The sequence below is a fragment of the Simochromis diagramma genome, unplaced genomic scaffold, assembly GCF_900408965.1.
Source record: "Simochromis diagramma unplaced genomic scaffold, fSimDia1.1 OVJJ01000457.1, whole genome shotgun sequence".
Classification (NCBI taxonomy): Eukaryota; Metazoa; Chordata; class Actinopteri; order Cichliformes; family Cichlidae; genus Simochromis; species Simochromis diagramma.
The window spans coordinates 442,519-457,645 of NW_024387277.1; the positions used below are offsets into that span (position 1 = coordinate 442,519).

A 15,127-nucleotide genomic window follows, 5' to 3' on the forward strand; every position below is an offset into this window, starting at 1 on the left:
CACCCCCTCCCTTCACGTGCTGAATCGTAGCGTAAGCCAGTGGTTCCCAAACTTGTTTTGCTGGGTTCGCGCCCCCCCCCGGCGCGCGCACATGCACAAACACATCTTCCAACCACACACACCCATATTTTGCACCATTGCGGTTTATTTCACACCTCAAACATTTAGTAAACAATTAAGCAAATACAAGTAATCTGCAATAAATTACAGGTAGTAATAAAATAAACTACTGACTCTTTTACGCTACGTCCACACCTACACGGGTATTTTTGAAAACGCAGCTGTTTCGTCCACACGTAAACGGCGTTTCGAATCACCGAAAACTGAGATTTTTTAAAACTCCTTTTTTGCGTTTACGTGTGAACGAGGAATACAGAGTTCGTCACGCAACGTCAAAGGTATGTGCCTTTTTTTCACGTCAGCTGTGCGCCACGTTATTGTTTACATGAGATGAATTGCAGAATGGCAGATAGTCAGATTAACAGTATTTTGTCTCTATCTGCAGTTTTTACACGCTTACATATACACACGCAGTTACTGTCCCTCTATTTAGAAAGGCAGAGGCGTCACGGTGTAATTATTTTACATGTAGTTGTTATTTTCCTGTGTAATAATATTCAAAATTGCTATCAATACATTTTTCCAAAAATGTCTCTGTGCAAAATGGGTTCAAAAATATAAACAGCTGTGGGATGCTGTTTGTCCGGGATTTGAACCGAGGGAACAAATCGTGGCAGGATCAGCCTGATGTTATTTGTATCCCGCTGTAACTTTACTGTATAAAGAGCTAACATCTCCAACATGTCAGGAGTAGTTAGTCATTACAACAAGTGTTTGTGAACTAAAAATCAAGAATGTGGGATACTGTTTGTCCGTGATTTGAACAGCCCAGCGCTGCTCTCGACGAAGGGAAAACCAATTCTGCAGGGAGACCTACCTCGGCACTTGTGCAGGTGAAACCAAAGGGAAGATATGCTTCACCATATTTTCTAGTCTTTGGCTTAGAATAAAGTTGATTTGGAAACAAATTCAGCTATGCTTCATCTCCTGCTTTGCGTTTGTGTAGGCGCCCCGTGCTAGCAGTGTCCAAGCGTTGTTTGTTTTTTTTCCCTTTTCATACTGTGCCCCCCTGCAATGGCTCTGCGCCCCCCCAGGGGGCGGGCCCCACACTTTGGGAAGGTCTGGCGTAAGCGAATCACTCACTCACCCCCTCCCTCCTGATTCACAGGTTCTTCTTATTCTTCTTGGTCCAATGTTCCCTCTAAGCTGCGCGCGTGTGCAATTGTGCACTGCTGGCACGCTATCTGTGCACAGAAAATCTGCGTTGTGCACAAAAAAAATCTAACCTGAATTGAAATTAAAATTAATACTTCAGCAATACTTCTGTTTTGCAGTGTTAGTCAGTAAGTGACTGGCTGCTCCCGTATGGGATTAGAACGATGCCACTTTATCCTATATTCCAGCCAATGATGCGATTAACATTTGTATATACGCAGCTAATCAACGTCGTCGACAGGCTATGACAGCGTCCTTATGTGCCGACACCGGTGTTTTAGCAAAGCGGCGTGGCTGATGTGGAGGGAAGCCACGTTAATGACAACGTGTACAACCATTGGAGATGTGAGCAGGACAGACAGAACAACTGATGGGGAAAAGTGTGGACTTTATACCAGTTTTTAAATTGTGTTGATCGGCACGTAAAACTAGAGTTATGATAAAAATATGCAATGTTTGGTTTTCTTCCTGAATACTGTCATTGTTTATATTTACTGCGGGAAGAAACGGTAAAAACTGCGTTTTATAAGAAAAAAGGCTCGAAAGCCTGTGAGCAAAAACAAACCCCACCCCCCTCTCTCTTTCCTATTCGTCCAAAAAAGTACCATGTCGACCAATCAAAAAATGATATGGCAACATGGCATTTAGTTGTTTAGGAAGGGGGAAGTTTTAGGAGTGACGGCGTGTTTTGAGATGTGAGAGATTTGAGACGTTTAGCGCAAATCTTGTGTAGTCAGTGTGTAGTGTAGTCAATAGTTTTGTTGTGTGCGTCAGAACAATGAGGCGACTGCTGAATGTTACAGGTGTTACAGCAGTGATACATCTCCTGTTGTCAGGCCTGCAGGTATCAGGCTGTTGTTCTCCTTTATCTCATAGTGGACAGAAATTATTTTTGGAGTGGCACAAATAATTTGTGTGACATCAGATTTGATGCAGAACAGCTGATTGTTCTGTAAATATTTTTAAAATGTTTATTTAAAAATGCCTTGGCTGCATTAAAAAAAAAAAAAACTTTGTTGTTTGCCAAACTCAGTTACTTTTTTGAAGAAGTAACTATATCATTCATTGCCCAGCATTGGTCATTATATACTGTGTTTTGCAGACAGAGTTACAGGACTCTCTCCCAGACCACAGACTCATAATACAAGTCAGAGCTTTTTTTTTTTTTTTAAAAGAAAGAAAGAAAGAAAGTTGTGTTTTCAAAATTGGAGTTCAAGTTATTTTTACTTCCAATAGTGTTAACATACTACACAGGTCATGAACTAAATTTTTTAAAATTTTGATTGTAAGTGGGCTAAAGCAGTTAAATAAAAGTAGTCTAACATAAATGTAAATGCTGTAATTTGATTATTTTAATAAACCATGTGAGTTGGATGGATTCGATGCTGGCGTGACCACAGTGCACACGTCTGCTGTTACTCACAGTGGTCCAAGGGACCGCTCAGGGAGTATGCGTGTTCGCTCAGACACGTGAAAAATTAGAGGGAACATTGTTAGCAACCAACATTAAGGTGCATTGGCGCCCCCTGGCACACAGCTCAGTGGACCTTCGTGCTTCATGCGACACACTCGTCCCTCCCTCTCGGTTCTCAGCTGTTGAAACTCAGAGCGTGTTACCGTGGAAGAGTCGCTCCTTTTAAAAAAATAAAAATACTCAGACTCGCATTCTGCTGTATAATAATGTAAGTTAAATAATCAGAAATTCGGTATTTCATTAAATTATTTAGATAAGAAAATATATATGTGACACATTTGAGGAAAATGCTAACAATAAAAAAACAGAAAATTCTAAAGGTGTTTGTGTTTTTTTGTGCAACACATGCACAATGCAACATTTGCAAGGCAGTTTTGTCTTTTCGAGGGGGAAGCACGTCCAATATGAGAAGACATCTCAGTAGCAAGCACCCCACAACAACAACAGCACAGTCAAAACCCAGCTACTACCATTGGACAACCTAGCAGCCAGCAGCAGGAGCAACAATCTTCAACAGCAGCATTATCAACAGCGGTCACATCACCTGTTTATTCCAGCAGCACATCAACAAGTACTCAGCAAGAGAATACAAGCACACACACAGCAGGGCAAGGACAACAATCAGCAAAAAGAAGACAGAGGCAGTCTTACATGGGAGCATTTGTGTCAAGGCCCATGATGCCACTTCAGCAGAGCAAGGTTGACCAGGTTAAAATTATTGCCCAAGATTTTCAGCCCTTTTCAATTGTTGATGACAGAGGATTTAGGGAATTCTCCAAGGCACTTGATCCTTCATATGTTCTTCCCAGTAGAAATACAGTATCCAGACAGCTGACGCCTGATTTGTTTCAGAAGATAAGAGCTGATGTTCAGGAAAAAATCAAGACAGCACCTGCTGTGTGCTTAACAACTGACTGCTGGACCTCCAGCACATCAACAAGTTACATGTCTGTTACATGCCACTATGTGACCGAGTTTAAGCTGCAGTCAAACTTGTTGGACTGTTTTGAATTAACAGACAACCATACATCTGAAAACCTGGCTAGAGAGCTGGAAAGGATTGCAACTGAATGGGCCATTATGGAAAAGATAGTTGCATGTGTAAGTGATAGTGCAGCCAATGTCAAGAAGGCTGTGGGTGACAATCTGCACTGGAACCATCTAAATTGTTTTGCACACATTTTGAATTTAATAGTCAGAAAGGGAATCCAGCAGTCTCAAATTCAAGAAATTATCAAAAAGGTAAAAGCAATACTTGAACATACACCCGCAGCAGAGTGGCTTCTGCTAAACTGAGAGAGACACAGCAGCAGATGGGACAGCCCCAACTACGACTGAAGAAAGATGTGCCAACCAGGTGGAATTCCACTTATTACATGCTGAAGCGGATTGCAGAAGTGAAGGATCCCCTCATTTCCACCCTGGCCTTGGTGAATCCACAGCTGCAAACCCTGTCACTTGAAGAGTGGGAGATGGTCAAGGAAACCTGTGAGGTCCTGCAGCCTTTTGAGGAAGTGACTGTGGAACTGAGTGCTGAAAGGTATGTTAAAATAGTTTCATAATACATGTATATATTTCATGTTGTGTCATTACATTTGCCTAAACACATTTTTCAATTCTTTCCCAGATAATAGCATTTAAGATGTTTCTTACAACAGCTTACAATTAAATATAAACTGTAAAATGGTTTTCTATGACAATGTATGCTTAATGCAATCCACTGCAGGGGCTGTAACTGCATTAAAACGCATGGAACTACAGTCTTTCCTTTATTTCTCCTTAACAGGTTTGTTACTGGATCAAAAGCCATTTTAATGGCAAGAGGGCTGCAGAGGGTTACTGCACACAGACAGAGAAGTCCTTCCATCTATCAGCCAATCCGCAACATGGTAGATATCCTCATGGCAGAAACTGTCAAACGGCTGGGGGGATTGAACAAGTGAGCCTGCTTACAGATGCTACACTTTTGGATCCCAGGTTCAAGAAGCATGCATTTTTGCATGATAGACATGCAGAAAATGCTGTAACAAGAGTTGTGGGAGCTGCATCGAGGTCCTTAAGACCACTGCCACTGGCAAAACCCAGCACAGAGGAAGGAGAGGGTGCCCCACAGGCCAGAGACAGTGCCTGTGATTTGGGCCGATTTTGAAAAGCGGTTTGCATCACTGAGGCCAGGAGTCCAAAACCCCTTCACAGAGGCAATGCTGGAGATTAAAGGATTCCTGTCAGAGCCACTCCTACCCCGAACAGCTGACCCCCTGGAGTGGTGGAAGTCCCGTGCCACTGTCTTTAAAAAAACCTGCGATGTTATGAAGACGAGACTCTGCATAGTGGCAACTTCCGTTCCATCAGAGCGGATCTTTTCAAAGGCAGGACAAATAATTACAGACAAGAGGAACCGTCTCAGCCCTGGAAAAGTTCGGGAGCTTATTTTCCTCAATGGCAATCTGTAAGGGACAATTAATTTTGAAGTGGACTAATACTTTTGAACGCTTTAATCTGTGAATTTTATTTTTTTTATTTAGATTTTTGATTTTGATGATTCACATTTCATTTTCTATCTGTCAGAAATTTCATTGATATTCTATTGAAATAAAAATAAATGTTCCCTTTACAACTCTTTATTTTTTTGCTCTTTTTTGCTCTATAAAAGAGTTGTTTTTCTTTTTCAATCACTCATCTTAGCAATTGGGTTTACATGAAAAGAGAAACAAATTAAGTTTGAGTGAAAATGTACATTTTTTGCACTCTCCTAGCAACTGACTCAGTGACTCAAATGACTCAAAACACCCGATGTATTTTGGTGAGTGACTCATTCAAACTCGATTCACTTATTGTTTTAGCTTCGGGGTGGCACCTGGGGTGGCCAGTCTGGTTGGGCTGGACACGCCACAGCTTTAAAGGTAAAGGTACCAGTACCATAATGGCTGATGTAGCTCAGAGCCAACTGGTCATCTGTCCCAGTTTGTAACTGTTGAGGATTAAACCACATAAAGCATCTGGGCAGCAGTTTGACCAGACTGTTTCAGTTTTTATTAAATGCATGCGCATTCCCAAATATATGGAAGACTTCTATAATTAAAGCACTTCCCAAAAGCCCTTGGTGACTTTCATCTAGGTGCTTTAACTTTTGACTTGTCCTGGCTAAATATGTGGCACAAGTGGTTAGTGAACATCTTACCTCAGCTGTAGTGGATCAGTTGGATCCTTGCAGTTTGTATATAAACCACAAAGGGGCACAGAAGATGCAACATGATTTTATTTAATACAGCTGCATGTCATTTACAGTAAAAAGATGCTATTTGTCAATCTGACTTTAATACAACAACAACAACAAGACTGATTCAATGGGTTAGAATTTGAACATATTTCCAGGTGAGGACTGAGGAAGGAGATTGGAATTCTAACTGATAATCCATTATTAGTTGATGTTTAAGGTTCACAAAATGTGAATTACACAGTCTCCAAAGGTTGATTCTGTTCATCTGGACGTAGCGTTTTCAGCTGGTTTCAGTCATTATGCAAATGTACTGTTTATAAGATTGGAAACCTGCAGTCAGCTGAGACTGAAGAAGTCACTTGGATGAGTGACGAAACGTTTCTCCCACTGAAAACGTCCAGATGAACAGAATCAACCTTTGGAGATTTACTTACCTGGATGATTGAGCATCAAGACGGTGAATTACACAGGCCCGATGACAGGTCCTTCAATTTCTGGTCAGTCTGTGGGAGTCAATAGTAGCTTCAAGTATCTGGGCACATGTACTGATAACAAGATGACTAACAACAAAATAGAAATGAGAACGAGGAAGCTAGTCAAAGACTTTTTCTTGGAGTTAGCCCAAACATTTTGGAAAGAGTATATGTCAGCTCGGTGAAAGAATCACGTTACTGCAGATAGAAATAGAAATCTTCCTTTGGCTCTAATGGTCCTGACTGATAGCTTGCTATTTTTCTTTTTCTCCATGCCACTCTGAACTGTTCACTTGTGTGCAGGTTCTGGCAACAGACAGAAACCCGGGGATTGAGTACGAGTATTGGCTCCCACCAGACCAGTATGCTCTCTTCCACGGGAGGAGGAGCCCACTGCGACAGGCTCACCATACTGCCAGCTACCTACCCTGGAGTCAGCCCACTGCTTCAGCCACAACCACCACTACCGGGGTTCCACAAAACACCCCCCGACCTCACTGGTGTAAGGCCCATATACTCTCTTTAATTCTCGTGAAACAGATTCGTACATTAAACCATTAGTTTAGTAAGTCAGTAAACTGTAAGTCAGTCAACCTCTCAAACAACCTCATGTTACTTAAAGCTCAGTTCAGGTTGAGAAGAAATTTTAGGCTGCCTTTAAAAACACACAAGTACCACATTAAAGAAATTTCTGCCAGTCATTTCTGTAAGGGGAGAAACTCATGAAAGAGTGTGCTGTCAGCAACATTCAGACCATCTGCCCTATACTGAGCAGATACTTACATGAACACAGTGTTTTTATTGTTTCTTTAATGATAACAGCTAAAATGGACTTTGTGCTATCTTTCCAACGTCATAAATGCTGCCTTCTGTGGTGTTGTGCTGTGGATCTGTTACCAGAACCAGACAGATTCATTGTGTCATTCCACAAATGCCTACAACACCATTGGTCTTTGGTTGTCACTTTTCAGTAACTGAATGCTAGCTATGATGCAAAGCAGTGTTTTCTCATCACCAAGTATTGTACATACATGTACAGCACTCACTTACAAGTGTTCTCTGTTCACTTTATATTACTGGGCAACGAGCAGTCATCAGGGAAATCCAGGTTACAAAAAGAAAAAGAAGAAAACTAAGGCTTTGGTCCTGTGCAGTCTCTGCAGTCTGCAGTAATAGCACTAAACATTTACAGTAGTTTATACTCAGTTTACATGGATCACCATCAGACTCTTTGTGATCTGTGTGACGGATGGATTTATTCCAGAAACAGAGGCTGTTTCAGCCACATCCAGAAACAAAAATAACCCCACACGGTTATGCTTTGAAAATAAAAAATGCAGCCGAATTATTCAGTGGTTAGTAAAGCTCATCTACAAAAAAAATGTCAGTTCAATTGCATTTATATAGCGCCAAATCACAACAACAGTCGCCTCAAGACACTTTACACTGTAAGGTCGACCCTACAGTAATAGATACAGAGAAAAACCCAACAATCACATGACCCCCTATGAGCAAGCACTTTGGTGACAGTGGGAAGGAAAAACTCCCTTTTAACAGGAAGTAACCTCCGGCAGAACCAGGCTCAGGGAGGGGCGGGGCCATCTGCTGTGATTGGTTGGGGTGAGAGAAGGAAGACAGGATAAAGACATGCTGTGGAGGAGAGAGAGATTAATAACAAGTGTGCCATTAACAGCCATTTAAGAGCTGTATCTCTACAGATGCAAGTGCTCACTTTAAACCGCAGATACAGAATGTGTGTAAAAATACAGAAAGAAATTATAATTTCTTCTAATCACCAGCAGGGGATGAAAAACAAGTTTGATTCTGCACAAATCTGAGGCTGAAAATGCCTGTTTTGCTACATTCCTCTGTTTTTTCAGGAATTATGGTGTGTTTATGCTCTCAGGTGCTCGTTTGAAGTCAGACTATAACATGTTGTTCATGTTCTATGTCCTTCTGAGACACAGCCTATTCATTCATGCCCTCTGCAGTAGACACGCAAGTCACAAAAAAACACAACTGAAACAATAGATGCTCCTCACTGACTTTATAAATTGATAAAGCAACGCTAATGATGCTAAATTAACAAACAAACTTGTGGTAATGCTGAAAATAGCAGATTGCTGACCACTCTGCAAAGTACTTGAAAATGCAGAAAGTACACATTTCTGAGTAACCTAATGAATATGTAATAAATTACTTTGGACATATTTATGCATCTTTAATCAGCAGCATGGGATGAAACTAACTCAGAAATATTGGCTGAGTGACTCCTTTCAGAGATAAATATAAAGCCAAGATTAGCTCATGAGTGCATTTTATTGTCTGACAGAGGAAGTTGTCAGACGAGTGGCAGCAAACCTAAAGGCGTGCACACGTGCACACAGCACCCTTACAGAAGTTCTAATTCAGCTGAATAAGTGAAAACACTCGCAGTGGATGAAGGGCTGAAAAGAATCCATGTTCAGGTCCCATTTGATTTTAAAATAGTTTATCTGCAGGCTGGCCTGGTTGCTGCTGAGAAACACAGCTGGTGTAAGTTTCAGGATTACAGTACACAGTACACATGTGTTCAATCTCTCCTTAAATATTCACATGGGAATCTGCACTGAGCCCGAGGAGCCATGCCTTCTTGTCAGACTCCATCCGACCCTGCAATAAATCTAAGTAGCCTCTCTGGAAAACATTTTCCAGCAGGGGAATTTCTGCCAAAAGCAGAACTCATATCATTGACAGAAATAGTATTTTGATTGTTTATTAGATAAAAACGGGACTCTTCAGGTCGCGATGATACATAATAAAGTCAGAATGAATTTTTTTTTGCCGAAGCAAAACAGACTGTATGATGCAGGTTTTTTATATATTTTATCTTTTACAATGCCAGGTTTAGTTTTAGATATGTAATGTGAAGTTGAATAACGGAGACACATCGTGGATTTTTAAGCTGCTCTGTCATTTCTTTTTTTTTTTTCAATCATGATCTCTTTTATTGAGAGAGCAATTGAACATAACAGTAGTATGGCATTGCTTTCACATTTTTTAACTTATAATTGAAAGGGGGAAAAAAGAGAGAGAAAAAGTTGCTGCTCTGTCATTTCATTAATATATTCAAATAATGTTTCCTGTTGTGTTATATAATGAAAAACACTGTTAACTGATAGGCTGTAATATCAGTGCATGCCTGTTGATCATTATCCAAAATGAAATGAACAACAGCAAATATTTAAGCCACAACACGACATAAAATATGTTTTTATAGCCAATGGAAATGGAGTTCCAGAGGAAGAGTTTGCCTTTCTAGTACACAGCTATAGGTTTTTCATTAGTGCTGGATAAAATGGAATGAAGGCACAACTTCCCACTCTTAAATCCAGAGGTTTTGTTGCCTAAACTTAATAAAATAAAAAATGAAAGCAACGAAATATAAGTAATAATCAAAAATAGGTTAAAAAAAAGTGGATCAACCTTGACTATAGACTGTATATAAAAGATGAAAATAGCCACCGTGACATCACTGACCAGTTTTAGACTCAGACCAGTTTTTGGTCTCTTCCATGTTTTTGCTTTGGAGCCCAAAGTGATTGTGGTTGCAATACATAGAGAAACAGCCAATTGTAAGATGCCCTAGGATTTGAAAAATCATGTTGATATTAGTGTGTTGATTTTGTCTCTTCTAGTTTTACAGCCAGTGAAGCCACCACACCACCAGCGTCCCCACCAGCCCATCCTGCCTCGTCTGGAGCGGGATGAGAACCGTAGAAATTTCCTCCCTCAGCCCTCACCTGAAAGTATGTTCAAACAACCCATCACATCACTCAAGCTAAAACTGGTATTTTTTAAAACTTCATGTACCCTATAAATTAGATCAGTCCCAAATATGTGCCAAGGCCAAATGCCACATTAACTCCAAGCTAGAGTAATAAAAAACAGCTTGAAGCACAAGAATAACAAGAGGTCTTGTGTATTTTGCTAAGACCCCACATAGCCGTGATCTCAACAATCAGTCTGACATTAAGAGAAAAAAGAACTTGATACCTTTGACATTTCAGTATATGCAACACTTGATAACTGCACAGCAGAAGTGTGGCTAACGTCCTTGAGAATAATATCATTGCAGAGAGAATCTGTAGACTGCAGCTGTCTTTGGTTATGGCTCCATCTTTGGGGTCAAAGTTTTTGGCATCAGTCATTGTGACCAGTCCTAGTTTTGGCACTGGGACCACATTCACAGAGGAACTGTGGCAAGTTCTCTGAGTTACTGAGAACAACCTACTTGCCAAGTACCTTTAAAAAGAAACATGTGATAGTACCACCTTTAGTGTTGACGTACCTTCAGTGTGGCTCTCATCCAAGCCTGTGTGTGATGACCCACTCCATCCTTCCCTCCTTTTGGCTTTGAGTGGCAGGTTACATCTGTTGGCATGGGGCTCCTGTGCCTGTGCACTATCAACGTCCTCAGAGCTCAGTTGTTTCTTACCCCTGAGAAAACTGCACACACCTTATTCACCCATTTACACAAATGATTGTACTAACCACACACGATGGTTAGTTTAGCGTCTCTTCTTGTGTCTTTCATTTAAAATAAATAGTCTATTAATAAGTATTTGTGTACGTCTCCCTTTTTGTCTTGTGGCCCGTTTTTGGCAAGTGGGGGTTCATCCGGGATGAATTTATTACAATGGACATTTTTGGCTGTCACAAAAGGATCACTATCTTCTAAATGGCAGAAACACGAATTAAAGACTAATTAATGTTTTTCATCTAATTCCATGGGGTGTATTTCTATGAGACATATTTTTATTTTATGTCTGCAATTGTCTGAACTAATTTGCGGTTGCCATATCCTTCAGGGCATTGTGGCAAATGCCAGCGGGTTAAAGGTCGACGAGAACGCCAGAGACAGTATTGCCAGAAGGACTTTGGTAAGACTACATATTCTATTTTTGCTGTTTTTAGTGGCTTGTTACCACATACAGCTGTATTAGTATCGCTATTTTATTTTAGTTTTCCGGGCAAGAGTCCTTTTGAAGCTGCAACGAGGTGAGGAAACTCGTTACGACGTCCAGATCATCCACACCTACCGGAACCGGTTCCGCCTGGAGCACCGGGAGTTCCTGTGGGTCCCTAATGTGTGCGACTGCCCTAACCTGGAAGTAGGGAAACAGTATATCTTTATGGCGCGACGTCACATTAATTATGAGCGCACATTAAACCGAATTCTGCTTGAAGAGGAGAGCTATGTGGTGCCATACAGACCCAGAGAGGATGAACTGTTATGGCCGCTTGAAAGGCTCTGCAGCAACAGAGGACCCAAACAGAACTGAGGGGATGAGTGTTGTCGCACGCTTTACTCAGATATAACATTTCTGGACCTTTAAACCAACATCAGATTCCTTGTGATGCATGTATTCCAGAAATACTGAGAGTCCACGATTATTTAAAAGCCTGATCAGCTTACTGTACAATTTAGAGCACTTTAGGTGACACTTGTGCCACCTTTAAAAACACCAAAGAGAAAAACTGACTGAAATGGCCTTTTTATTGTGGCTATTTCCCACAGCCATCATATATTTTTATATTATATTTGTTTTTGTGTAAAAGAAGAATCCACTTTGAATAATTTTCTCCTTTTTCTCTTTAGTATTTCTGAAAAAATGCCTAAAAACCAGAATTTTGTATGACAGGAAGCACATGGCGATAGCTGTGGTTTCAAAATAACTTCTGATCCTATCAAAGTCTGTGGGAGAATGGCTCAGTCACCTATTTTGGGTTGTTCTGAATATATGTTTTGATCTGTTTTGTAAATCTTGGTCATACTATTTTCAAATAGCATATGTGATATGAAACCTCCAGCTCATTGGCTAGCGAGATGTCATCAAGGGTTGATCGACAGCACCAAAACAATAAGTCAAATTCAACTTATAGGTTCATTACAGCATCGAGACAGCAACTTAGATTACAGATATCCGAAGATATTAGTGGTGACGAGGTTTTAAAAAATTAGAACTGTCATTAAATATTACACTACATGATCAAATAAAGACACTTCATTATGAGAAAGGAGACAGAATGCAAAGCTGGGTTTCCAACAATCACGTTTTCAGATGCTAATCCTGGGATGTTGATGAAAACAATCTCACCTGGAATAAGGTATACTGTGTGCCAAACTCAGCTCTGTGGAGCAGCTGCTGCTCACCTGCTTTAGACTAGTCATAGTGCGAGAGGCGGGGCACACCCGGACAGGTCGCCAGTCTGTAAGTGGGCTGAGAAGCGGGGTACCATAATAACAAGCCATAATTAGTGAACATGAGTGGACCGATATCAGATGAACAACTGAAGGTTGTTCACCAGTGCATTATTGAGGCACTGTAAAATATTTAATCCCAACAATGGGGCTGTTTCATTGTCTTTTTTTCTTTTTTGAAATAATTTATCTGAATTTCAGGAGTGGGACCACACCTCATACACTTCCCCTCTGGTCCCATGGTTGTATGGTTTTCTTGCACATTTCCTTTCATTTTCACGCTTGCCAACCCACACAATGCTTGGCCCAGAAGCTCCTGCCAGTTCTCCCTGAGGCCTTCCCAATCCCAGCCAGTCTCTTAGGCCTCCAAGTCCACAGACTCTGGCAGATGGAATAAAGATAGCTCTAGACCTCTCTCTTTAAATAAACACTGTCAATCTAATCAAGGATGTGGTTCTTGCAGCATTAATTTGATGTGATAGTTTGTGATTCACAAGTTAATCAGAGTGTTGAACGTCCACAGCGTAATTCATTTCAGATTTTTCCAACATGGAGGTTTGGAAGTCTTTAAGAAGATCGACAGACTGGCTACCTGTCCAGAGTAAAAGTAATTCCAGTTCTTCTCACTGCGTAGTCCTTTCTCAGACAATAGACCAGAATATAATGCAGACACTAACTTCACTACTCAAACTGTGGTGTGACCTGTCTTTACACTACAGACAATGGGAAAAACCTGAAACAGCAGTCACGACAGACTGAATTAGATGCTTTATCTTTGACTGGTGATATCTAATAACAGATTGTTTCACAGTGTTCATGTATGAAAAATAAGCTTTAATCATAACACAATGTTTTTGTGTCAGCTGTGTAATGTCTTTCATAACGTTGCTTATTTGCTGTATTCATTTGTTAGAGTATGTTAAATCAGGTCTGGCCTTTGATACTTACAGAAAATAAATATACAGTATTTTATTGTGTGGCGCTGATTAGCTACAAATGTACTACAATATAACTGATTATAACTGTTTTAAGAAACCTTGTAATGAGTTAAATGGTTGAACTCTGCTTATTGTGTTGTGGATTAAAAATATCATATTTGCTTTTGAACCTAATATACTGTATGTATATGTGCCAAAGAGACTCTCTTTGTCTTTATAATGTGCGTGTGTATTCAAAGACCAACCAATGTAAAATAACAAATGAGAAAAAATTAACATCCGTGAGACAACTGTATTTACAAAAACCCTTTACATCTACACCAAAGGAAGCACTAAACAGTGGCTAATACAACTTTATACACACACACATACACATATATACATATACATACATACATATATACATATATATATATATATATACATACACACACATATATATATATATATATACACAATTTATATTTATATATATATATATATATATATATATATATATATATATATATACATAAAATTGTTTTTTACTAAGCCTGGTTCCTGCTCATTAACTGTATGTGAGTCATCACAGACACTTGGCTCAGTTTCCCTTCATTTGAACAGGGACTATTGGAAACCAGTCCTAGGCTTCATATACTTACATCAACGAGACCTTTTGTGGGATGGAGCGGGGCTATGTTAGATGCACAACATATTTCAAACTCGCTCTTGCAGACATGATTACTTCATTTGAAGGCATGAGACAGGAAGCTTCTATCCCTTCTGCATTTTTAATATTTTTTAAGCACTCCTGGATTTATTTTTTTAAGTTTTTAAAATTGCTTCACAATTTGAAAAATAAATGTAAACAATAAATAAACGTATCTGGATAATTATTGTGAAATACAGAAGTGAATTATGTCATTTTAACACGTCTTCAGTTAATCGTTAAAAAAAAATCATGTAATTCTACTTAGCTGCCTCTCAATTGTTTTAGTAAACTTTGTCTCAGAGTATTTAAAGATCAAATTCTGATGAAACAATGCAGACATGATCTTTTTCAGAATTTAATTTAACACATGAACAAATCTTTCTTTGGGTTTGTGTGGGAAACGAATCAAGAGCTGCTGCATCAAACAGAAGTGGGAAGCTATGAATGAATTAAAAGAATAAACTGATGTTGTTTGTACATTTTCTGGTTTCGTTAGCGCTACATGAAATAAAGCTCACATTCTGTGCTGGATGGATTTGTTTATCGTTTATTGAGAAGGGATGGGTATCGGAAACCGGTTCTTGTTGAGAACCGGTTCCCACTGTTTGAATTCCTTGGAATTGTTTGCCATTTTTGCAAACGATTCCCTTATCGATTCCAGTCGCCCCGAATGATGTCACCACATTGCGGAGCATCATTTACCTGGCAGGAAACATGGCGGCTCAAACGCTCAAAAGTTCGATTATACTTTACGAGAACGGATGACAACAGGGCAACTTGCAATACTTGCAAAGTAGATATTTCATTTAAGG

General features: G+C 39.9%; 1 protein-coding gene across 1 annotated transcript in view; it reads left to right on the plus strand.

Moving 5' to 3' along the window:
- Positions 1 to 13,793, plus strand: part of adamtsl5 (ADAMTS like 5) — a 59,218-nt gene extending 45,425 nt beyond the window's left edge. Inside the window, exons 10-13 of the mRNA XM_040002867.1 lie at positions 6,746 to 6,944; positions 10,120 to 10,230; positions 11,293 to 11,364; positions 11,447 to 13,793. Of these exons, the coding sequence (XP_039858801.1) occupies positions 6,746 to 6,944; positions 10,120 to 10,230; positions 11,293 to 11,364; positions 11,447 to 11,766 (702 nt within the window). The 3' untranslated portion in view covers positions 11,767 to 13,793. The remainder of the gene's footprint in view (positions 1 to 6,745; positions 6,945 to 10,119; positions 10,231 to 11,292; positions 11,365 to 11,446) is intronic.
- The last annotated feature ends 1,334 nt before the right edge of the window (positions 13,794 to 15,127 follow it).